The sequence below is a fragment of the Heliangelus exortis genome, chromosome Z, assembly GCF_036169615.1.
Source record: "Heliangelus exortis chromosome Z, bHelExo1.hap1, whole genome shotgun sequence".
Taxonomy (NCBI): Eukaryota; Metazoa; Chordata; class Aves; order Apodiformes; family Trochilidae; genus Heliangelus; species Heliangelus exortis.
Genome location: NC_092454.1, coordinates 52,720,424 through 52,747,397, shown reverse-complemented (window position 1 = coordinate 52,747,397; position 26,974 = coordinate 52,720,424). Strand labels below are relative to the sequence as shown.

The 26,974-nt window shown below is 35.3% G+C and overlaps 1 protein-coding gene across 2 annotated transcripts in view; it reads right to left on the bottom strand.

Annotated features, from left to right (window-relative positions):
- Positions 1-26,974, bottom strand: part of ADAMTS6 (ADAM metallopeptidase with thrombospondin type 1 motif 6) — a 133,246-nt gene that overhangs the window by 93,750 nt on the left and 12,522 nt on the right. For both annotated transcript variants that reach the window (XR_011723423.1, XM_071731711.1), the window contains exons 4-7: positions 25,193-25,361; positions 19,192-19,409; positions 18,564-18,647; positions 17,916-18,061 (exon numbers count right to left, since the gene is read on the bottom strand). Coding sequence is in view for 1 of the 2 variants with exons in the window: in XM_071731711.1 (XP_071587812.1) it covers positions 17,916-18,061; positions 18,564-18,647; positions 19,192-19,409; positions 25,193-25,361 (617 nt within the window). In the remaining variant the exon portion in view is untranslated. The remainder of the gene's footprint in view (positions 1-17,915; positions 18,062-18,563; positions 18,648-19,191; positions 19,410-25,192; positions 25,362-26,974) is intronic.

The window sequence follows — 26,974 nt, the reverse complement described above, 5'->3', positions numbered from 1 at the left end:
AGATGCAGACTGCAGAGTAGCAGTGACCTGTCAAATCTCTGAATACTCATTCATGTAGCCATTTAAAATTATTTTGAGCTTAAGCTGTGGAGGAATTTTCAGGACAATCTGTTGGGCCAATAAGTCTTTGGCATAACAGCATGTAATTACCCTTCTTTATTTCAAATCCTATGAAGATTTCTAAAGGAGTGAGGAAGAAAAAGCCATTTTCTTCTTGAGGAAAAAAATCAAAAAAATACAAAAATATTGAAATAAAATCTACAGATCTAAAGAAAGATGGGGCTTCTATTGTCTAAACTGGAGAGCAACAGAAGTTTTTCCTGCTTTGAGGAAACCCTCACTTAACATTTTAAAAAGATAATAGACTTCTCTGTTTATTGTCTTCTCAAAAAACAAAAGCAAAACCAAACCAACCAACCAAACAAAAAAACCTAGAGAAATTATTACTTAAAATACATCCAAAAATATCACTTTGAATCCATATCATACAGTGGAATGAACTGTGTTACAATAAGAGCAGATAATTAGCTAAATTCTCTTTACTGTGGAAACTAGAGGAAAAGGTATGAAGATGGGGCAATAGATTTTTAATGACCAGGCTGAACAAAACCAGAGAAAACGGGAGTGCTCTGAGCTGCTATATCAAAAGGCTAAAAGAGAATGACATGAGAGGTCATTGTCTCTGGTATAAGGAGTAAGAATAATGAAAGATGGTCCAATTTCCCCTGTTTCCAGCGGTTCAGGGAACAAAGACATTCATAGCATGGCATGGTTAAGGGTACTTGGTTAAAGGGACAGTCACAATTATAAGACACTGTTATAACAATGATCGTAACACTAAGATACAGAGAAGTTCAGAGAAAAAATGTTATCCAGAAACAGTAATAACCAACACTGAGACAAGCAAGAATGTGATTATTAAACAGAATTTTTGTCAGAATATGGCAACTGATTAATTCTTCTCCTAATGAGTGGAAATACTCAGTATCAATTCTATACTGTATTTAAAAAATGGAGCCTTAAATACAGACGACCAAGGCACCTTGGTGACTTAGAGGGAAGAGTGCCATCTACTGAGTCAACAACTTAATTATAATAAAACCAACAAATCACTTATATGTCATGGAATAGGAAAGGAACTTTTAAGCAACATTTAAAGAGTTTTCTATCTCCTATTGAAAATCAAAAGCTTTTTCATTTTGAATTGTTACAACAATTTACGTGATGGTTAATAAATTCTTACACCTCAAATATTTCTGAAAGGCTTCTGATGCCTCTATTTCTAAACAATTTAAGAACTTTAGTTTCCAAAGAAACAATGTTACTTTCTGAATATTCTGCCTCTTTAAAATCCCTCAGAGTTCGACATAGAAACATGAAGATACTCAAAATTACACATCAAGTTTTCTGGAAAAGCAGGCCTTTATAATTTTTTTTCTCCTTTTTAAAAGATTCTGGAATATGGATCTTACTGTGTTAAAGGATAAAATATTTTAAAATAAAACCATGAACTACCAGTTAAAGCAGATGCTCTTAATGCATATGACCTTTGGGCTTACAAACTTGTCGATAATCAACCTGCAATACATAAAAGCATATATTTGAAGAAAAATTAACTAGTGCTAGAAATATGGTACAGTTACCAGAGAAAAGTATGTAACACTTAAGTGCGCTTTCTTACTCTTTGCTAGACACAGAAGAACATTAATTTATCTATAGATTCCAAATTAATTAATTTAAATTGTAGAACACAAGTGATTAGCTTTGGATGTTTGTGAACCAGTTCCTGCTGGGCCCTTTCTACATCTGCACAGTGTACAATACACACCTGAAATCCTGACAGTGAAAATTACTACAAATGGAGTATAACCTGCCATGTCACTGTCTCTTGGAAAGGTATGGGCATAGCTTAAATTCTGTTTTAATTCATCCTCAGAAACTTCCACCTCTTTCTCAATATACAATAGCTACTTCAGTACAGGCATTTATTGAAACAGAAAATCATCCTGTTATGCAAGCTCTAAAAAAGTATTTACAGTCCACCCAGTATTTACAAGGAGAAAACTGGTACTATGGCTCCTCTTCTGACACGTTTAAAAGTATACATCAAAAATTTGATTTTGTCACTAAGTGCCCCAAGCTGCTATACCATCCCAAGAAATTCCCTTTACTTCCACACAATACTCAGCTCTGAGCAAGCAATACATGGCAAAAAATACACTATAGGACAGAAACTCAGATGTAATTCAGACTCTTCAAGCTTCCAGACATTAAAAAATAGCTCGTTCATATGGACAGTCCTTCATTGTAGACAGCCTGCCTTCCACAAAGAACTCACATTATAGTAACTGGAAGTTCTGAGGAATCATGTGGATATGGAGTTTAGGGACTAGTACCTATGACATGCCTGATTGTTTTCCAAAATCTTCAGTAGGATTTGATGATTTTTCACTAAAGTGTATTTGTCAAAATCACTATTTCACTTTCTTCTTTGCCAGTGGTGTTTCTGAGACTAAGGAACTCTTAAATAAAAAAAACCTTCCACAGTGGCAATTTAAAAAGCAGAAATACACTTCAAAGGCACTAAGCCTTAAGCAGCTTTCATCAAATTCAGTGGAGTTGTGAACGCTGAAAAAATTTACAGAACAGCAAGCTATCGAGAGCCTTTATTTTTAAAAGCTCAGCTAGGAAATTTTCAGGTTTACTACAAGACAGCAAAACAATAGGAAACTGCCTCACTGGAATTCCTGTCAAACACAAAAAATTTGCAAAGAGTATTACAGTGCTTGCATAGTGCCACCTTTCCAGGCCTTCATTACATTTTTCAACCAAATAGCTCAGCCTCACTTGTGTTTTACTATCATAGTGGAAAAACACGTTCAAATTCATACAGATGACAGTTTAGCTCAATATAGTACACAGCAGTTTCATGATGGGTATGTACAGGGGGAGAAAGTTCACTTTTTTTCAAAGATTTCATGAAAAGCAAAAATTCAGAAATATCTGACTTTGCTTCTAAAGTATCCTCCCAAAAGCTGTTTATGGAAATGTGAAGCAATCATGAACTGGCCATCTTGCATTTGACCTCACTCTGTGAAACAGGAAATTACTTGGTAACTATCTGAGGAAAATGGATGAATGGAGGAGGAAACCATCAAGATTTTGTTTTGAGAGCAATTATAAAATTATGTCTCTTATAGTGTTCAAGGAGTCCCATATAGTCTCACATTCAGCCTCAAAGAGTCTCATATAGTGAGTGAACACTACTAGTGCGTTCAGGAGAAACAAATTTCTCAGGCTTTGTTTCAGCAATTAAAACTGACATTACTCCTAAGAACAACATGTGCTGTGACAGCCTTAGGGGCAAACACAACCATCAAAAAATGTTTTTATAATTCCTTTCCCTCTAACTATTTCACAAAACTGACATTTCACATATTCAAGTAACTCTGATATTGTGATATCAGGCAATTTTTTTTTCATTATGCTCTTTCCTTAATTCCTATCCATTTTTTAATCTAGCATCTTACAAAATACTTATCTATAAAAATCAGTATTCATTACAAGAGAAAAAACTAACAACACTATTTTGTTGTGAGACAGAAGAACTACACACTTAGACAAAGCTAAAAGACAGTTTAAGAAAATGGCTCATCTCAAACCTATTATCAAAATGTCTTGTCTCTGAGACAGCACTCTGCTCAACACTTGCCTTTCATGAGCATCCAATAAATTTACAACTGCATAAAAAAATTCATGTGCTCATACTCAGAAGGTTCACACACTGAGGAATGTATATTGACTAAGCATGACAGTATTTTCCCTCTCAGGCTCATCTCAGACCTTACAAGACTGCATACTTTCTAACAGCATCCAACCAAGAGGACACCTGCATTTCCAAAAGTGAAGGCAATCTAGCAACAGTAAGTTTGGAATTCCTGAACCAAATACCATAGGGGGATAGAAAGAATTTTTAATGAGAGAAATCCTTAGAAGGCGAGTGTGAGCCCCTATTGCCAGATCTTCCACACAACTGCAGAGTAGCAGAGGAACGAAATTCTCAGCCTTGAGGAACCCTTCATCTTTATTAGCTTGATATATATGTGAAGTGAGAGGTCTCTTTGGAATTAATTCAAGTCCTACTTATATATCTATTGTCTTAGAATTATAAAAATTAAAATATTACTACACATTCATTTCACACTGCTTTATGTCTGTGTTTCTAAATAACTATTTAACAATAGAGTATTCTATTTCTACAGATGAAGTGATTTCAGAAACTGGACACTAGAACACATCTGTATCTCCAGTTCCACAAACCATTGCTCCAAAACAACACTTCCATACAGATGCACCAGATACTTGGGGAACAAGAATCACTTGGTGATTCAAGATTTGTGTGGAAGAACTATCTCTAACATGCAGCAGGAGAGCAGAGGATGCACCTGAACTTCAAGGATAAGGGAAAAGTTTACAGCACACATCATTTGCAACACATAAGTAGATCCCTAACAGTAACCTTTACCAGAATGCATAACTCAAAGTTAGATCACTGAAGTAGTAAAAAGCATTTTTCAGGGTTAAGAAAATACCATTAGCATTCTTATTTTCCTTCCTAGCTCCAAAAAACTCATATTACTTGAACTAAAGTCATAGCAACAGTACGGCAGAGGAAAAAAACCCAGGCAAAGTCCAAAGAAATATTTTTTTAAAATAACACTGACATTGTAAAAGCAGTTCCAAGTACTACAGGTTTAAAGAACAACACTGATTTTTCAGACTGAGGAACTGACAAGGTTTTTGTTTCATTGGTTTTAAAGTGAAAAGAAAAAGATTTTGGGTGCTTTTCTGCAGACCCATGTGTATGCAGACACAATGTTCTTGCATTCTTTACCTCCCTCCCGTACTCTAAATCGAGTTGTTGTCACCTGCAGCAAGAATAAGAAACTACTCTGCCTAAATCCTTCAATATGAAAAACTCCTGCAGATTTTTTTTAATATATAGATAATTACACAGAGCCAAGTTAATATTTAAGGCACTTGGCATAAGCAGGAGAATTTGACTTATAAACCAAAATGCAGGACTTCAGCCATAGTAAATACTCTTCTTGAGTGATAACTCACTAAACAGAACCACTTAAAGAGAAGTGAAATGTATAAAGTTCACAGACCAGGGAAGATGAAGTTATGTATTATTGTGATGGCACAAAGGTTTTATGGATGAGACTGAGGAAGATGAAAATCTTTTACAGCCACAGAAATGTTTGTGAAATCTAACAGCTAAATTTTTTCAGATGCTGTTTTTGGACTTTTCAAATGATCAGAACAATTTCTCCACTACACATAAGGAAACATACCAAAGTTATTGAAATAAAACTGCTACATGTAACAAGTAATGACTACTTGCAATATTCTGCAATTAAAATGCAGAATATTTCACTGCACTGTGCACCAAGCCATTTCATAATGTGGCACAAAGAGCATTAAAGGAAATTCTACTCTTCAGGCACATAAATGCATACTGAAATCTCCCCTGAATGCATCTCCCCTGTCTCTGAAAGAATGCAAATTCACTTCTAAGCACTTTCACCTTAAAACACCTGATATATTCAGTGCCTGCCTGAATAAATAGTTTCAAATGAAATCTTCTCTAAAACCAGAATGGAATATCAGTTGTAAGGGATTTACAATGACCACCTAGATCAAAGCAGAGAACAGAGATGAAGATAGAGAAGAATTTCTGGTTGAAATTAAAGAATGCTTTCACCATGAATGATGAAAAGTTGAGGAGAAGAGATTGATAAGGAGTTCTGTGGTTTTTAGCTGTTTAAGACTGGTCTTTGCAGATTACTTGCTTTGTACACAAAAGTACAGCACACCTTGGGAGTTACATTGAAGGTACAAATCAGGTACACCCATCCAAAATGATATTTAATCATGGCTTTCAGCATTCTTCCACTAATCAGAGATGAACAAAACCAATTCTTATATCAAGCGATATTAAGAAAATCCAGTGTTGCTATGTGCACTGAAACCTTAGTGACTTTGTCAGCAAGAACACCCACAGCAGTATGAATTCACAACACCAAGGGGTCCCCTCCCTGGATCTACCACTTACTGTTGTTAATTACCACACTGATAGAATCTGTCATTCTAAGCAGATATGATGTTACATGTCAAAATAAAGAATGCACATCCCTGTTGATTTTACCATTTGTTGCACTCATATAAAACTTTATGTTTACGTATAACACAAAAAACGAAAATAAAAAAGCTTTCTTTAACAAATAGGTACTTTTAAATAAAATAATATTTTATTTTTGTTATAAATACTGATCTTGACCATTTTTCAGGTCTAGTTCAACAGCACTTATAACTGAAAGCCAGTTCTTTCTTGCTATATAATTGTTACAAAATGCAAGACAGAAAAAGCATACAAGATATTCAACACAAAGCATATATGCACAATATTATACCAAAGCATCAAACTTTAGAACAACTATTGCTGTTCACAGAATCACACACCTTTGCCTCACTGGCCAATATGAAATTGCTTGAAAAAGTTGAAAACTGCCTCCTAAAGAAGTGATCTTTCATTACTCAAACTGAAACAACTGTGAATAATTTGGAAAAAAAATAAATTCTTGATTAAATTTATTAGCTTGTGGTACTGCTACCACTGTATCCCCAGTGGTAGGTCCATGCACACATACCAGCTTACAGCTATCTCTATAATGTTCATATTTTACTTTGACATGGTTTTGAAATACTGCAAATAGTAGCACATATATTAAGAGTTTAAACTAGGAGTGTCTAGCATTTTGCCTAAGTGCATATGGGGATGATTAATGTCAGGTGATCCAAGACAGATATTTGATTATATAGCATTAGAAGATTATTTTTTTTATACACACTGTTGATAATGTAGAAATTGCTGGCCTGTACTAAGCTAGGCAGTAGAAATACAACTAATCATGGCCAAATCAAATTAAACAGGAAGAGTTTCAAGCAAAAGATAAAACAAAACAAACAAATCAGATTTTTTTACATTTGCCAAGAACATTTACATCTGGAGTATTCCCATGTGCTACAGTTTCACCTGTTGATAACAAGTGGACAGAAGGCCAGCAAAAGAAGGGAAAACAAACAGTGGTAGGATAAACTGGAATACTAGACATGAAAGAACAATCTACACAAGACTTGATAGTCATTAAATGTGTTTACATTTTCATTCTTCATTCTTTACAGTTGGCCAAACCACTATTTCTTCGCATGCTGTTGCAAAATAAATGGTTTTAGAATTTCTGTTCTTAGTGTTTTGACAATGTTTGTATTTCAGAAACCATATTTTTTGTTTTCATATAATAAAGTGTGAAACATATCTCTAAGTAAAAGTGTCATCAAGAAAATATGAGAATGCAACAGAGGTGGTAATTTAATTCTAAATATACCACATGTAAACAAATGTGATTTCTTAATTTCTTCATCAAATTTCTTACTCATTAACATGTTTTGAGTTGAAAACAAAAAAGCATTTTGGTTTTGGTTTATTTCAGTTTAAAGCAAAATTCTACCTGTTCTCTAGCATATCTTATTTCAGAATCAACTTTTGCACCTATTATCTGAGCACCTGTGATCAGGCCAGCATGGCAAGTATGAAATATTCAAGAATGGAATTTTAATTTTGGATTTTCTTTTTATCTCTGTGATCCAGATCTGTCAGAATTTTAATAGCCTCGTGCACTCCATTTCACCATACACTACGAAAATGAAACAGGGCAGCTACAACTGCAGACATGAACTACGATATATTTCTTTACTTGGGACAGTTCTCTGCTCTGCTAAAATCCTCTGCTCCTGCCTTTTAACACCTGTTCTTTTAACTGGAAAACATCCAGACATTTCCTTTCAAGTGTGATTTCTTAGCTGTAAAATCACTAATACAGCAAGCAAGCAAAAAAAGCCAAAAAACCCAGTATTTTACTACTACTGTTAAGTAGTGGTAATCACATTGGAAAGTACTTTCAACACATTAGGTATCCTTAAAAATTAGTTAGACAGTGATCTCTCTATGCATAGTGGATGATTATAAAAGCAGTGAATTTAATGCAGAAATTGTTACAACTTTAGAGAAGATACCATACATAGTTTAAAAAAATCTGACACTCATGAACCTGACTTAATTAATCTGCATTTTAAAGCTGAAAATTATTTCAAAATGTTAAGTAGCATGGAACAAAGAGTGCTCACTTCAGATTTTACCTGACTACTCACATAATTAAAATCATCAAGCTATGAACTAAAACTGAAATCTTATCCAGACCCTACTGGAATAATGGGCATGTAGCCATTGAACTCAAAGCAAAAATAATCATGCCCTTCACTAGGACAGACTGGTCCAAACAAGCAGAAACTGATGAATACTGAATACTGAAATTAAATGGATATGATGTTGCCACCATAAAAATTAATATACATGCTGAGTCTTAATTAAAAGCATATGTTTTCAATGTATCCTTATACATCAGCAATCTAAATAGTCCAGACTGATTTTTAAAATGTGAAGACAACATGAAAATGTTGTATTTATTAATGTGTCATGACAGAATTTATGCAACAGATCACAGACAAAATCCAAAATTTGTTAAAAAATTGGGGAGGTGAGGTGGGTGAAAGGGGGTGAAGCAGAGAAAAAAGAGGAGAATTCTAGTCCTTTACTCAAACTACTATGAAAAATTTAAATAAGAGGCTTTCACACAAGTCTATGTTCTTTCTAAAAAGGAAGGCAAATATAACATTTCAAACTGCTAGAAAGCCCTTCCTCAGATAGCTGGCCAAGCAGTAACTGAGTATTCTAACAGATATGCTGAACTATTACCACCAAACATTTCCTGGAAAAACTATCATTTGGATAGTTTTATGACCCTTTGTGCAATTCAGAAGGTAAATGCCTGGAGACAAAAAAAAAAAAAAAAAAAAACAACCAAAAAAAAAGAGAGCATAAAAGTATTCTTCATTGTTTGTTTTTTTTTGGTTCTGTAGTAAGACTAGTGTTTAAACAAAAAAATTTTATTTGCAAAGCACAGCAGACATTAATATACCACTACTACAAACAGCAAAGGTAGTTTGATATTTTATGGATTTACCTCAGTGTATTTTAATCACTGTAGGTTCCATTTCCTTGTTTAGGGAAAGACTCCAACTGGGGGCAGTAAGCAGTTGCACTGCCCACGTTGTGTGCTCATAGATACTCTCAGGTTTTTCCATTTCAGGAAATCACTAGGTCTGTAAGTAGTTCCACTAAGTGAGCACATCTTAAGAGATATTAGTGGAATTAAACATTTCTGTCTCCGAGATAGGAGAATGTTATTTGTCTTTTTACCCAGTATCAAGTTATTTTACATCAATTAAAAACAAATAAACAAAACTAAACAAAAACCACATACACAAACAACAAAAAAACCAAAAAAACCCCCACAAAACAGAAAAAAAACATCTTTCAGATTTGAAGTCTCCAGTCAAAGCATGAAAATCTAAGCTTTAGTTCATGACAGTGGTCACTCTTCTGGATTTGTAACTAAATAAAACAAGCTTTGAACACATTTTGTACATCTGGAATGGATTAGGCAAACCTTAACCTTTTCCACCCTTCCACTCTCTCACAGATGCAAATTTTATAAACTAGATGAGAATATATATCTTCTAACTAACCAACTGTAAACTAAGAGTCAACTTATAGCATCAGAAATTATAAATAACAGACTTTTAATTGATTAAAAGAAATTCCACTCACACAGCATGCTTGTTAATTAGCTGCAAATCACCTGCTGGTTGACATTTGCCATGCAATAAGCAGTTTCTCAGATTCAGATTCTAGCTACTTCATTGTTCCATGTGAGTTGCCCCAAATCCCACAGAGCCTACTTGATTCCTTTCATCTACAAAATCTAGGCATAAATTTTAAAGATGTAATTTACACTAACCTTTTCCCCCCAAAACCCAAAACCAATCACAGCCAAGAAAGGAGACCCTGAACACTTCAATCCTTATTCTGCTAATCTGGGCTGGGGGAACAGGAAAATCCAGCTCAACAAGTTAAGCATACAACTGTCACACAGAAGTGCATTATGTAATACGCCAATTGATTTTATTAATTCACAACTATTTCATATTTTTCTCTATTTCCTGTGTTACACAATTTGGTTTTCTACCATCATTTCACAGCCTACATCCTCTCAGCTCACAATATGACATGGAAAAAATCAATCAGGGCGAATTCTCCACTGAAACCTTTGTGTATGTTTTTGCCCCTTGCAAGGAATCCATAGGGCTTCCCATCTTGAAACACACCTCTAGACATCTATGTATCTAAGGCAAATCATCTATGCAGAGACCCTGTATTGCTATAGTGGCTCACAGTTGTCATGCTGCATCTCTGACACAGCTTCTCTTTTGTCAGTCTTAGGGTAGTCATTCCAAAGAATATGCCTTAGTACAGTGAAGACCCACAATCTTTTTGACACAAGAGTAAGAATGCAAGAATTGTGGTACCAGTACTATATCTAGCAAAACACTGATTCTGCCAGTAGCAGGTCTCTAAAAAGGAGTGTAAGAACATGCCATAAGCAGAATCTCATATTGTGGGATTGTGTAAAGCCCTGTGCAAAAAACATCAAAGATGTTATTTTCCTCAATCTCCTGTAACAGAGCCCTGCTACATTTCGAGTGTGGGGTTTTTTCCAAAGACATACTTTTGAATATAGATAGATTTTTCACTTACAACCGTTCAATTCCCTGCAAACAAAGAGGCATGGGGAATTCAATGTTATTATTTGGAAAGTGGGTTCCTCACATTTTAAGTATCTGCAGAGGCAGACATAGAGGGCAACACACACATTTCAGCTTTTCAACTCTGTTTCTCAGAGGAGTAATATTATATATGTGGTACCCAGAACATCAAGTTAATGTATAACGTTATAATTTTTGAACAAAAATCAACTAAGGAAAATCAGCCTGTTGTCAGGGGCTTAAATGCATCCTAAGAAACTCCAGTAAAAAAAATAAATTGAAAAGCTGCACAGAAGCTGCATAGAAGCTTAGACACTTTAAGCGTCTAAGAGCCAAGTAAGTAAGAAGCAAACAGATATAACTGACATCAGAACTACCTCTTGAAATCTGAGCCCTTCTCATTAACAGAAGAAGAATGTGCAGGCTTCATGGGAGAAGAAATGCTGTGGATGGCCAGATTTATTGGACAAGGCTAGAAAATTGTCCTGACAGAGCAACAGGAGAATTCCTTGTAAAGAAAAGGTATCTTTAAAACAAGTTAATAAGCCCAGAAAAAGTGGAGAAGTGCCTCAGAAAAGAAGCATAATAATCTTGGACCTGCAGGAGGAAAGGAATGTGCAAAGTCCTGGCTGGCTCTACCTCACTTCCAAATGCTTTAACTAGTAGAGACCCTGATGGGGAAATGTTAGTTGTTATTATAGAATGTAAGTACACTACCAACCTACAAGCAACAGATGCAAAAGGGCAACTGTGTTCATAAGATACATTTCCTTTTAGAACTGATATAGGAACAATGCACCTACCAAATCATTCCTAGCTGCCTAAAATCTCTTACTGTTACTTTTTTAAAAATGAAAGGCATAATTGTGGTCAGCTATACACAGGTATGCAAAAATGAAACAATAAACTTTTTGCCCCTCTCAAATATCTACAGCAGTGCCAGAAACACTGCAGTTCTTTAGATTATGAACCACAAGATTTACAGGAGTTTAGAACTGCTGCCATATACATGCACCTTTGGCCCCCTTAGAAAAACACACAGCACTGGTCTGCACAGGGAATGCATATCTTAGGCAAATGAAAGGCAGCATACCTTGCCCGTGAGGGCAAGTGAATGAGGAAATGACTAACTGAGGTTAATCTTGCACATACACAGTAAACATAAAGCAGTTCTGTAAAATTTCTCTCCTTGGAAGATCCAAAAAAAAAAAAAAAATCCGTGTTAAAAAAAAGAAAAAATTTAAAAAAGAGAGAAAAGAAAAAAAAGAGAAGCTAATGCCTCCCACATGGGCTTCAACAGCGTTGCTCAAGACATACAGCTGCATACTAATACATTAATGTTAATGCTTATAGCAGCCATACCACTCTGCTTAGCAATACACTTACCAAATTACAAGTAGAGTGGTACCTGGCAAAAACACAGCAATCTGTATAAGGAAAGAGCTCACTGTCTCACAAAAATTAACAGCATATACAAGCCCATTTAAAGCCCAGAGAAATATGAAAAGTATTCTATCTCTGGTACTGAGCATCTTTTGTGACACCAGTCTAAACTACAAATCCAGCTGTATTTAGTTTAATCAATAAAAATATCTAGTGGCCCTAATTCTTTATTCAAGCCAATAAAGATTTCTCCATCAGAGTACATCAGTTGAGTCAAGCTGTAGAATAACTTGTTGCTAAAGAAGTAAACCACTCATAAAACTAATCCAAGTGGGCTCCAAGCCAAGTAAAGATTTTTACATTTTGAGTTTTTCTAAGTCATTAATTTCAGAAGCTGTATCTACATCAGTCCATCTCTAACAGTGTATCAGAGATGGGGGGGAAGACGGGGAAAGAAAATGCAGCTTTGTGGTCTCAAAACTAAAACTTTATAAAGCTTATGCAGGGAATCACTTATGTTCCTATACAAGATCTGAAGATGCAAAGACACCTTAAAGCTTTTGTCAAGCACAGTGAATTTTTTGGCTTTTTTTTTTATTTTTAAAAAACACAAAACAAACTCAGTATGTGATGTGACCAACAGGAGATGACATTTCATGCACCAGTTTTTGAGAAACAGCGGTAGTGGATGGTGTCACTAAGTGGTACCGGTGTCACTAAGTGACAGCAGTAGTGGATCAAGGGTTGGACTTGATGACCTCAGACGTGCCTTCCAACCCAGCCGATTCTATGATTCTATGAGTAAGGTTTCACATGTTTCTCAGTTTAAAACACCTGTAGCTCAAACCAAATTCTGCCCCTTCAGAGAAACACACATGCTTCTCAACTTCCCCCGAAATTTCCCTCTCTATGAGATGTTTGGTGCACCTTTCACTTGATCTGGTGACACCAGGAGGCAAATTACTAGCTCTGGATCTTCCCTCCCATAAGGAAAAGATTCTGTCTCTGCAAAGTTCAGAGTCAGTCACACATCATTTGGAAAACCAACTATTTAGTACTTGGACAAATAAAACTAACCATTTTAAGCTATAAAGAAATATAGTACTAGAGAATTCCAAGAGTGTGAGAGGAATAATGATTTTAAAAGGCATTTAATTTCTTAAAATCTTGTAATTTTTTTCCACCACTCCTGCTTTAAAGTGTAACTAAGAATACAGGTCTCTGGTCCTTAAAATTCTGTGCAGGAGCACAGGATAAAGAATACTTTTGTTCCTAAAGAATATGCTTGCAAGTTAACCATGGTAGTGCTGAGGAATTCCATCATTCCTACTTTATAAGATCAAGAAAAGGAAACAACTGATTGAAATGGAAAGGGAGCTGGGTTAAATGAGTTGAACATAAGTAACAATGTCATAGTCTGCACAGTGACCTCTGAAGTTTTGTGTTTTTAAGGTAAACAATGGAAACTGTTTCTTAAGGAGTTTCTGAAGAAAAAAATTAGGGAGCAAGCTACCAATGAAGGCTAAGAAAAAAATATGAGCAACTAAACAAGAACTTACTTCAGAGATGCAAATAGATGCTTGCAGTCTGGGGACAGGATGCTGAAGAAGGCATATGCAGAGACTCTAAAAACTTACACTGTGTCTTAACCTAAGATTGTGTTAAAAGTGAGATTATCATATTCATAATGCAGAAATCCAAAGACCATTTTATGTCTACCAAAAGACTTGAAATAAGAGAATCATACAAGTTTTTCCTCCTACTTTTATGAATTTGTAATATGAAAGAGAATTTTAAGGATTCACTAAGTTTATCTAAAGTCAAAGATCATTTCATGGAAAAAAGAAGACATTTTCTCACCAGCTTTATACTTTTGATTAACTTTGACATTAAGATCTCTCTGCTTAGTTCCCCAGAACCCAATTCAGACAGTTACAGGATAAAACATCAAAGTCTGGGACTTAAATAGACTTTCCAAGATAAAATAATCTAAGTGAAATTTCAAAGACCAAACACTAAACAAAAATAAACAAACACAAACAAAAAAACCTCACAGGTCTCATTGTCTCAGAACATTAATTCAGTCTTATCTTGAAATAACATTATCCATATAACATTAAGACTAAGAAAATAAAAGTTCTGTAAATTAAGAAAGCAAAAGCACAGTAACATATATAAAAGTTCTATCAGTGTTCTGGGTAATTGCTATTCTTGCTATGCAAAGTCACCCAGTACCCCAAGACTGAAAATCTCTGTTTAAGGTTCATTACCAAACCTTGGGTTTCAATTACGAGAAGGTACCTAATTCTTACCAATTAGGGGGATGCAAAGATGCTTCTGTTGACAACAGGATAAGGAAGTATTCCTGATAATTATAATTTTTATGCCTACAGCATGAATTCTGACAGTCTTGAAGAATCTAAACCAGTCCCAACAGACACTATAGTGAGTGGAGAATGCACAGTATTTTTGTCACCATATTTTTACAAATACTACCATATTTCCATCACACAATTATGCTCTCCTCATTGGAAATCAGGCTTTTACTTGGAGCAGGATATTACCTGCCTTGTTTCTTGGTGTCAGATAAGAAGTTTTCTGCAGTCCTCTACCCACTTAGTAAAATAAGCTTTCTGCAGACTGCAAGGAGCCTGCAGGACCATGACAGAGAAGTCTGTACAACAGGAACACTTAGCACAGGTAAGATCTCCAAAGACTTAAGAGGCTTAAGAGGCATGGTAATGTCTCCATGGGACTTAACAGATAAGCCTAGCATACCTCCACCCCAGTGAGGCATACCTGGTCTTACCATTCAGCCAATTTAGGGTACAAAAGTCTGTCTACATGGGTCAAGCAGGCACCCCTAGGAAATCAGCACCCTTGATACTGGGGTTTTTCCCAGATCAGAGTATGCCATCTTTGAAAGCATTACAGAGGAAAGCAACACATTGCTAAGAAAAGCTGAAATTATGTCTTCACTTGCACGTATGAAGTTAATGACTCTTCTTAACAACTTAGTCCCAGCTTCTGAGGTAAAGGTTGTTGCAGTTGCAAGCTTAAATACTCAGCTAGGACTAAGCAATATTTTCAAATCTATCAATCACTTACTGAAAAATCTGGTTTTGTTCAACAAAAAACTGATCCATAAAACAGTAATACACACAATCAACAAAACGGTTCCAGTTTCAAATTCAATGATTTTCATTGAAATTGACCTACACAAACCAGAGGAGCATCAATGGAGCAGATTCAGGAAGCTGCTTTCATAGCACTACTACAGTGGCTAAAAACTTAACTTAGTAATTAAGTAATGACTTAATCCTTTGTTTTGAACACAAAGCTTAACTTTTGGTAATATAGGTTCAAATCCCTTCAGGTAGAAGAGGTTGCTAAAGACCTCTCCAACACAACAATAGTTTAAAGCACTGCAGCTATACCCTTCACTTTCACATACATTAACTCTGGTGAGGTGAGAGATTTAAATTGGAATGAAAACAAGCTTGTTACCATTTCTTTATTTCACTTAGAATTATTTCAAAGTAATGGATTTAGATGGTTATATTAATATAAATTTACGTTTACTCATTGCAACCTTAAAAAGGAAGCATCCATTCTTCACATATGCTGCTATATTTAATTACTAACAACCAGAACACCTAGTAGTTTCAGTAAAAGCTTTATTGATTAGCATATCCTTAGATATTTTTTTTAAAAATTACAATTACTATAGTAAATAAATTAATGCAAGTATACTATCATGAAAGCACATATAACTGAAGTTACACATTCAGTTGTATTTTATGAATTACTGGCCTGCAGATACTATGCTGAGGTACTTTGTTGATTCAACATACAGATGCATATGTACTTAAAAGTGTAAGCTTCTTAGAAGAACTAAACTATGAAGCTACAATAGTAACTCTTTTGTCCTTTTTAAAATATAGTATACACAAGTCCTAAACAAATTCTGCAGCATACTTACATAATTACTCAGCCTCCATAATGATGAATAAAACCAGTCCTTAATATTTACGTCTTGCTGAAAATACCTAATTTTCAATTTAGAATATATTCATGTTCTCTGAAAACTTCCTCCTTTTGCAGTTTGAGGCCTGTGGGTTAGTAATGACTTAATCCTTTGTTTTGGACACAAAACTGTTCCTTACTGGGAACATCCTATCAGAACAGGGAACCCAGCACAGAATATACAGTAACAAAATGTATTAAAATACAACAGTGAGAGAAAATAAACAACTGTGCTTTACAGTGCCAGAACAACACTAGTGTCCAGTTACTTAGCCATAAACACATAAAATATCTTGTTGCCTACACAGCTTATACATACAAATTGGGTGGCTTCAGCCAACACTACCATGCCACATACAGATGACACTTCTTTACTCACTGCCAAAATTATACCAGTAACAGCTTATTATGTAGCACAGCTGTAAAGATGTATTTAATTTCACATGTGAGAAGCCCTGGTGAAGGAATTACTTGCATGCAAAAAATAAAGCATAAATGAAGGCCATTGTGAAAAATCAAGATCTGAGAATGTTGAATATAGCTATTTTTAATTTCATTCCATTTATTTTTATTTGAGACTTTAATGCTTTTTGAAAAAACTTCTTGGATTGTAAGAGCTCTCTAAATCACTAGCATCAAGTCATTCTATTTGTTAATATATAGTATTAATGGCCACCTATAAAAATTATATTTGAAATACAAATACAAAAATACATGGTAGCGATTTATTAGCTTTCTTATCCTCTCAAAAAAATTTGTTCCTTATACAAAACAAAGCAAACAAACAACAAAAAAAACACTCATATAAAAAAAAAATTTGACTTTTACACTAAATTAAAAAAAAGATTCATTATTTTAATCCCTTTTTCTCTTCCCCCTGCTGTGAACACAATGACTCCACAATTAGGTCACATAAAAAGCAGTACAGAATTTGTCCTGGAAAGCAGAAACTGTGATAAAAAGATCCTAATCCAAATTAGTCCTGCTACACCTGCTGCTCTTTAAACAAACAGAGAAGAATAATTAGTGTCCTTCTAAAACAAGAAACCTGATTTCCAGTTGCCTACCCATAACTGCAGAGGACAAACAGGAATACAATTATCAGGATTGCAAGATTACAGTGCAAGCTTTGTTGAATTTTTCACAGTAATGGTAGCAAAGAAGCAAACAAATGGGCACACATGCAGGCTTTGAAACTACCTATCAAAACTGTCAGTTCTCATTTTAATTAAACATAACAAAACAAAGCATATACAAAGCAGATTCTCACATTGCCTGAATCTGCAAGAGCCTGTTTTTTAGCAGAAATACTATTACAGTACCTAAGCTTCTAGCTTGAAAATCTCTACAAAAATGCAACATATATGGTTAACAAAACATTTTTCATAGTGTTTTGTTCTCCATAAACTTATGAATTCTTCTCAATTACAAAACTACAAAATGTTGAGTAGGATCCATCTGCTCTACTGCAATACTTTGCATTGGTATTTAAAAAGTTAAAATAACAGCAGAAGCAAGTAATTTGCAGATAAGTTTTCTAAATCCTTTATCAATTGTTTAATAGACTGACATATTAAAGAAAGCCATCTATTCATTTTCCTCCTAAGTTTACCTGTCAATTATATTACTTTACAGCTAGCCTTAACATATATGTCAAGTAAGAACAAGAAAGCTACAGAAATAAAGTAAAATAAACACAATACTTATAATGACCATACCTAGTAATAAGAACCGCATTATCATGGTGGGCAATCCCATTTTCTGGAATGGTGTTTCCATCACTTTGGTGGGAGAGAATGGATTTCTGCCATTTACAGAAGCTATCGAGGGACTTGTCTGCATGGTGGTTTATCTCCAAGTTTGGCTGCAATACAACATGCATACCAGAAATGTTCCAAACAAATTACTAAGGTCAGTTGTTAAGCCTTTTGAAAACTAAAATGGGACTATAATTAGAAGCAGTGGTTTCTAGGAATAAACTCTTCTTGCCAAATTTTATCTCTGTAAAATCTGACCCCAAGTTCAGCTGTGTATTACTGAGCAGGCATTCTTTCTGCTCCAACTTTAATAATGATTATGTTAATACAAAAAAAATCAGAATATCGAAATATAGATCTAAAAATAAAGATGACACCCCAGAAGGTGTATTAACATTCTCCTGATGTAAGTAAGAATGGTTAAGTTTGAAAACGATACATGAGGAATATTCTACTGAAGTGTTTCATCTTGAATCAAGTTGTGAAAGATTACAAGGTAGGTTTTGTACTCAGATGCAGCCATTTCAATCAACAATTAAATGGAATTTATAGTACAGAGTAGCATAACTTGTATTTCAGGGATATAAAGCTTAGCACAGCAGCTCTTACCTGATCTTCAGTGAGGACAATTAAACGGGTCACAATAATATTCACAACGTTTCCTAGACTGGAATCACGATAAAGTTTGGCAACCTGACCTCCAGAAAATAAGAAAAGGCACAAAGTCAGACAAGAAACACTACTCATTTCCTAGATGGTTAAAAATTACCCTATTTTCTCGCTCAACATTATTTCATAATGGTAATTATCATAATCACCGGTGTAAGAGTTAGTTTGGGATCAAAAAATAAACATTCAGTAAAGCAAACTATCTTGAGTCACACTTTTCAGTCAAAACTGTTTATAACTTGCTACATAGATCATTCAGCACAAGGAGCATTTAGACTGTTGACTTTAAGAGAAATGTACAATCTTAATGTAATCATATGAATTTTAAATTGAAGGCAAACAGTTTAAAAGTGACAGTGGCATACCTGACAGACAGTACTAGATTTTTCCCACAATGCTAACAATTTGCCCTATTTGAACTACGAATTCATGCAACCCGAGACATAATACAAAGCATTATTCGACATTCCATATAATTCATAACCAATTATGTCATTAAACAAATACAGTCGCTTTATAATTTCTGTACGTGCATATTTATATAAACACAGAGAGGGATGAAACTTACAATATTCATTACACTCAAAATGTAGTGTTCAATGTCTTTGCGACCATGATATCCCACCATCATTTTGTCTGCTACTACCAGCGTTTCCACGAAGCGTTCAAGGCTTACTGATCTCTTCTGCCGACTATGGCTACTTAACGTGTCATTGACTGGAAGTGGAGTTGGAAAAGCAGATGCATCACTCATCCACCAAGGTTTACCATTTCTTGTGAGGTCTTCTAGGAACCAAAATAATTAAACACTTCAGAGGGTTCACGAGTAAAGCTCATTGAAATGCAGCTGCTTTATGTTGAGATTACCATCTTCAGGTTTCTAAAAAGAAGCCCTTCTTGAGGCAAAGAAAAATTAAATTTATTATCTAATTTCTTTAAGTTTACAATACCTTATATAATGGAAAAATCAACTTTAAGTTCTAATGTTCTCAGCTCTCCTTGACTTAGGATAATAAACCATCAGTCTTCACTTAACAGATCTGATTCTGCATATCAATGTTAATACTAAACATTATTTATAACTAACCACAAGCACACTTCAGAATTTTAAGGACAGTAACAAAACAGCTTATTTAGAACCAAGGTTAAGTTCTGAAAATACAGCAAGGAATTAAACATGCTGATAAGAGACAAAAAAAAAAAAAAAAGCAGCTTTCTCCCTCTTGTGAAACTCTGATTATTGGGCAATTATGCTTACATACCTAAGTTTTTAGGCCGAATAATTTGCTCTACAGAAAACCATCAGTTTATCTACCTCTTGAATTAAGTGTAATGAGGAATTTAAAATGGCCTGACATTGCGTAATTGATATAGTTATTTTTAACACCAATTTAAGTTCAAATATATCAATTCTCATACTTACTTACAGAATACATAGAAATACATAGAAAACTTACTTCTTGTCTGCACAATATTTATTATTTTAAAAAGTCACAACTGTCAGCAAAACAAACACTAAAATCTTACTTTTAATTTTACTTCCTGTCCTTAGGAAAAAAATTAACCTACCCTTTCCTGCAAAATTGGCTATTTTGCATGTATTAAATATCTCTTTTCCAAAAAGTCCTTCACAGACTCCAACTTAAGTTATTTATGTATATTGTAAATCTGTTTTTGCCTAAACAGGATCTAAAAATCACAGAATCATAGAATAATACAATTTTCAGGGTTGGAAGGGACCTCTGAGATCATCCAGTTCCAACCCCCCTGCCATGGGCAGGGACACCTCCCACTAGATCAGGTTGCTCAGAGCCCTGTCCAGCCTGGCCTTAAAAACTTCCAGGGATGTGGCTCCCACCACCTCTCTGAGCAACCTGTTCCAGTGTCTCACCACCCTCATGGGGAAGAACTTCTTCCTATCTCCCAACCTAAATCTATTTTCCTCTAGTTTGAATCCATTCCCCCCTGCCCATCCCCCCCAGAATATCTAAGGTATCCTTGCTAGTTGTAGATGAACATAAGAACATTAACAGTCAGGTGCATTTATATGGGATACACAGGACTGCTTAAGTGAGCAATTTCTGACATGCGCCCATATCTCTACTACAATGTGTGCTGCTAAGGATGAGTTAAGGTAGATAGGACCAGTACCTTCCATGAAAATCAATGCTTTATGCAATTCAATTAAGCACACTATTTTCAAAGAGCAGTAGCTACATCAGAAAGACCCTAAGTTCAGGTCAAAACCAGGAATAAAAAGATGTAGCATTCCCACTGTTGCAGTGTTTTATAATTTTTGAAGCCACAGTGCTGTCTTTTTAAAAGGTGCATATTTTTAGAGTAATTTTAGAGTATTGTCTTGCAAAAGGCAATATAAAATTAAATTTTAAAAGGTAGTTTAAAAAAGGACAGTAACAAAATTTTGCAGTGGGCATAATCCATTCTAAAAAAATGTAACATGAAGTAAAACCTGTCAAGGTTTCTATAATGAATGATGTGCTTTTTCCCGTTTTTCATCTCTGATGTAAGGAAACCAAAGTTGCTTTAATTGTTTAAAATTTTCTAAATCACTTAAGCAGAGATTTAGGAATTTCTGGAATTTTCTTTGACACCTTCTGTAATAAAACTGTTAAAAGTCCACTCTTCATTTTCAAACAAATGGGTATGTTTGAGGGCTTACGATGCTCTTAGGGTGCTAGACATAGTTTAGAAAAGCGATACCACTTCCAAAATTTTTCACTCAAAGATGCAATTCTATGCTAAACATTCGAAAACTGATGAGCTCATACAGAAAATTTCCAGAGAAAAATAAGAAAGTATTGTTTTGGACTCATCTTGATACTGTATTTCAAATATAGGCGTCAGATTAAATTGCAACTGAAAACAAATCCAAACATGGGTAGACAAGAAGTACACAGCTATGGTACCTCAGTTTTCCTAAGGCAGTCATCTACAGGTGCTACATGGGGTGGAGAGATAAGAGAACATAAACAAAAAAAGATCTCTAACTACACTAGAAAGTTACTTATGTAAGATGCAACTATAAGAATATAAGGAAGAATTACATGCTGACTTTTTCTTACTATTCTAACAAAATCATTTCATGTATATACAAGCATTTTTCACTTTTGAATACACTGACTGTGAAATCTGGCATAAGTAAAACCACTAGATAAGGCAGCATTCAGTAGAGCCACCTCTAAATAACCCTCCACTCTGCAGTTTTTCTGCATCAGGCTTTGTTGTTTCTCAATCCTACGCAAATGGAGCATCCCAAAAGACAACCCAATGGCCTCAAATCCCATTAAAGCAATTGCAATTTATCATTGGTCAACTTCTTACGAAGGCCTTACTGACATCAGCTATATTTAATAAAGCATACCATGGTGACAATACATACATTAAATAGTAGTCCAATATTTTTTATTTTTTAAATATTCTTATGTCTAGCTTCTCAAAATCTAACTCAGGTTATGAAAATTTATCCCATGTTCTTATAGCTGAACCTCCCCCTCTCTCCAACTCTTCTATCAGCCACCATAATTCTATCTACAATTGTCATGGCTTAGAAGTTTGGGCAGACTACAAACCTAGGACAGAATTCCCCTCTATTCCTCCCAGCCCCCCATAGGGAAGATAAAAGGGGAATCAAGCCTGGAGATTTTAAGCTGGAAACTAAAAACAATTCAATACAGATTTTACTAACATAAGGGAAAGGTAATAACATAAAGGGTAAAGTAACGAAAAATACAAATATACATATACACGCACACATATACATATATACAACCTGATAGATAGCACGTGGTGAGCTGGCAGTATCAAACAGCAGCACAGCCAGCAGGAAGCAGGAGGAAAAAAGAGGGAGGGTCTGCTATCATTCTGATCTTTTATAGAGTATGGCAGGAAAAGGGAGGGAACAGATGCCTCCCTTTGCGTTCCACCCCTCTCAGAGTCCACAAGCTCTCCTACTTTAGTTCCTCCTCTTCAAGTGGTGACAACTATCCTTCCAACAAATTGCCAACCCCTCTTTCTATCTATTGCCTTTTTTCTCAGAAATACCACTCCCTGCCCCTATTAACACGTCAAAATCCTGACCACTTGCCTGATACAGAACAAGTATATCAGTTGTAGACAGTTTAGGAGAAATTAGACAGTGCTAGGAGAAATGTTAACCATGAATGGTGGCACAGCTACATAAGCAGATTTCTCCAAACATACTACATATTGGCAAAACCATTCTGAAGGTAAAGCTAAAATTAGTCTACAGACAAATTAAATTATATACTGCCAAAAAGCAGCTACAGGTTTGTAACAACTGCATTTTAAAACACAAAACTGGACTGCACAAAACTTCCAAAACCAGTCAAATGTCCCAAACATTTATTCTACTATCAAAATAGGCTGTAAACCTGGCTTTAGTCCTATGGTCTGAAGGCTGTGAAACTTAAGAACAGTATTTCATTTTATGTTTAGATCTTCTGGTCCAGCTTTGGATGCCATATCACTTTGGGATGATGCAGCAGTGCTCAGAAAATGAGTTTAAAGGGTTTGGGTACCCATGAAGTAAGTATTACAGTACCACATTATCCACAAGACCTTGCAGTTTTGGGGGAAAGCAAATTTTTCAGAAATTTTTCGGGAATGAAAGTAGCATTTAGAACAACAACGGCATAATATGGATAAGCACTATAATAGTTTCAGGCTTGTAAAACGTAACGCTTTAATATTTCAATAATTAAGGATTTCAGAATGTAACGTATATGAAAGCTGAAGAAAAGCACAGGAGCTTCCAAGAACAAAGGCAACATCAAGTATGCAAAGGAGTAAATGCAGATCACTGTACATTTCACAAAAATTCTGCATTGTTCTGATCAATCTATGATCCATTTGACATACACATCCAGAATGACTGAACAGAACCTGACCCAAACTAGCTGCCACTGCTTTATCCTCACGCAGGGAATGACTTCCTGTAGAAGATAACATCTGACAGAGGACAACATCCTTTCTTTTTCTAGGAAGATTATGGTAAAAATTGCATCATCCCACATTTCATAATCCCTCCACTTATTTAAAGAGGCTTAAGTGACAGCTTTCCCTATAAAATGAACATACATTAGTACCCTGATTTTATCATCAGTTAATAGGCAGTAATAGTTAGTAGACTTGTTGCAGTTGCAGAAACAAAAAGAGAAGTGACATGCACAGTGAACTGAAACACCCAGGAAAAGCTGTCTCCCAAGGACAGGCCTTTGTAGACAATCTGTACTGTAAGTTTAGTCAGTTGATACTACCAGCAAAAGTTACAGCATCCGAAAGAAACTGAAACAGGCTACACCACTGCAGAGTGGTTCAGTCTCATTTTAAGATTAGGATTTGTCAACCTACCCTTCACACCGAATCTCATGGAATACAGCTGTACAGGACTGAACTTTTGATAACAAGTTATATAAAATGACAAGGTCAGAACATTCTATTATGTAAAAAAAACCATCACTTCAGTGCTCTAAAATAACTTGTGGATTTACTCCATGCTGTCTTCAGGAAGTTAGCTTCCAGCTTCAGTTTAACTATGTAAAAACCATGTTAAAGAATACCTGATAAGTCTACTTGTAGAAGTTAGAACTGCTTTAACAGGAAAATCTCTCTCAAAACTACATAATCCTTCCCATAAGGCACCTGCAAGTCACATACTTGACTATTATGGAATAACGTTAACCCACTGAACCAAAAGCCAGCACTAAAATACTATAAATAAAATAAGAAAAATGTGGACACCAGTTCCAAATGTATTACTAGTCATAATACTAAGGCATCTATTGCATGCCAAGTTTCCTGAAATGAGATGGAACACTTATTAAACATTGAGCTGTAATACTCAGTCATAGAATCACAGAAGCACAGAATGGGGTTGGGTTGGAAGGGACCTTAAAGATCATCTAGTTCTAACCCCCATGCCATGGACAGGGACACCTGCCATTAGACCAGGTTGCTCAAAGCTCCATCCAGTCTGGCCTTGAATAGTTTAAGGGAGGGTCCATCCACGACTTCTCTGGGCAAACTGCACCAATGCCTCGCCACCCTTCACAGCCAATGTTTTTTTTTTCTTAATGTCTAAGCTAAATCTACCCTCTTCCAGTTTAAAGTCATGACCGTTTCCCTTATCACTACTTTTTCTAATAAGAAGTCCCTCCCAAGCTTTCTTGTAGGCCGCCTTCCAGTACTGGAAGAGTCACTCAATCACACTTTCCAGTTCATCAACAAAGTACATTTTGAGGAAGCCTGTGCACATTACTACCACCATACTCAGCACTGGCATAAAACAAGACTTACTCACAGTGTCTCAAGTTTTTGAAGGACACTATACTCTCGATCTGAATCTGCAAAAAAAAAGTGAAACTACTTGTCAACAGGGCACATCGCTTCACCCACAAGGAGGATTCCCACTGCTACATTTCTCCACTGTCTTACATGTGAACCAAGGAAGATTTTAAAACACATCTCAGAGTTACAGTTAACTTAGAATTACAGTTGAATTACAGGAATGACACTCATAGTTATTTTACCTGAGACTCCACAGTGACTGTGATCATACAGATGTTGCTGATGCATGGTAGATTTTTTGTATATAACATGAGGATGACCATTCTCATAATTAGAGTTAGTAGAATCTTCTGTTATATTTCTTAAAGGCTCAATAAAATACTCTTCATCTTCTGTAGCAATAACTCCATGCTTGAAGAAGAAAAAAGAAAAAATAAAAACTTGCAAAAGACAATATAAAACTCCTATTAAAAAGCATAAATTTAAAACACTTTCGTCATCTATCACTGTGAAGCAATTCACACCTTCATAAGCCATCTTATGAAAATCTCCTTCACTGATTTTAGTGGGAGCAAGTATAAGTGCCTGTAAACAATACAACAAGGACAGAATAAAAATATCATTGCCCTTTTTCTGGAGTTCTTTCCTATCACTTTTGATGGATGTGGTAGAAAAGCAAGAGATATTCTTGGTATATGGCAAATACTCTTTTCATAAAGATGTTCCAACACATGATTCATACCCATTAAAAATTATGTCAAGCCAAAATGGCCTTGATCAAACAGTGAGACTGATATCACTCTTCTGATGCCATATCAAAGGACATGTAAAGCATCACATTGCATCAGAGAAAAATGGCACAGGGGATTAATTTCGGAACATCTGTTCAGGGAAACCATTCATCATTCTACATCCAAATGCTTAATTCCAAAACTGAGCTACTTATTAAAGTAAAATTATTAACATTATCTACAAAGCATTTGTTTCTTAAAAGGTCTTGCCACCAATCTGGCAAATCCAGTTGTTGCAATCTATGCACTAGACTTCATTCTCCACTACAAATGAACATTTTTTTCCCCATACTGCAATGCAGAATTGTAGCTCTTCTGTTCTCATAATTTTCACATTTGTGAACTCAGCTTCTTCCAAACAGGAAGTGGTTTATGAAAGAAAGGGGAGATTTCAGGCCAGCTATGCAATTTCCTGTACTTCCAGCAATTAAAACTGAACTTTAGCAGTTTGGGAATCATTTCGCATATAAAACTATTGGGGAATAAGCCCCGACAGACTCCTACACCTATATGTGCTATGAAAAATATTATGGTATCTGTATCTAGAAGATTCTGAATATATGAAACTTTCTACACCACCTTAAAGAGCTACTCATCAGGTAGGAGTGTGGAAGCAGGAACTCTGCAGTCATATAACGATTTGACAAATCACAAATTTCTACCTTATCTTTGATCTGTATAGCAAGTAGTATGCATAACCCTTCTTAGGAGGAATTATTTTTTTCCCTCTACTGCAACCTCTATGCAAACCTCTATGAACAGCCATAAGACCTGTTTCTCCCTATCTGCACTAAATATTCTAAAGCTGTAAAATCAGGGCTTGCGACTGTACTCTTGGTCGAAACTGTTGTCCTGCTGCCCTGCTGCTGTTTTGTACATCAAATGTCTGCTGTTCTTCACTCCTGGAATTCAGTAACAACATAAAACTTACAGAATAAAAATTCCTGTATAATACATCAGAAAGAACAGCATTTTCCAAAAATAACCTTTTTACAAATTTTGAAAATATATGTAGCCTTTAGTTACGCGTTCCTTACACGGTGACTATAATAGTAAGTGTTCCTCTTCAGTGGTATTTTTCATCATGAACTCATTCATTTACTCAAGAGTAAATTTACTCAGGTTTCCACCTGGAAAATGCTGATATCAAATTCATCTCACAATGCCATCGTGTTGTTTAATGTCCAAAATTTTACTAGAAAATAAATAATATACTGATACACTGCCACCTAA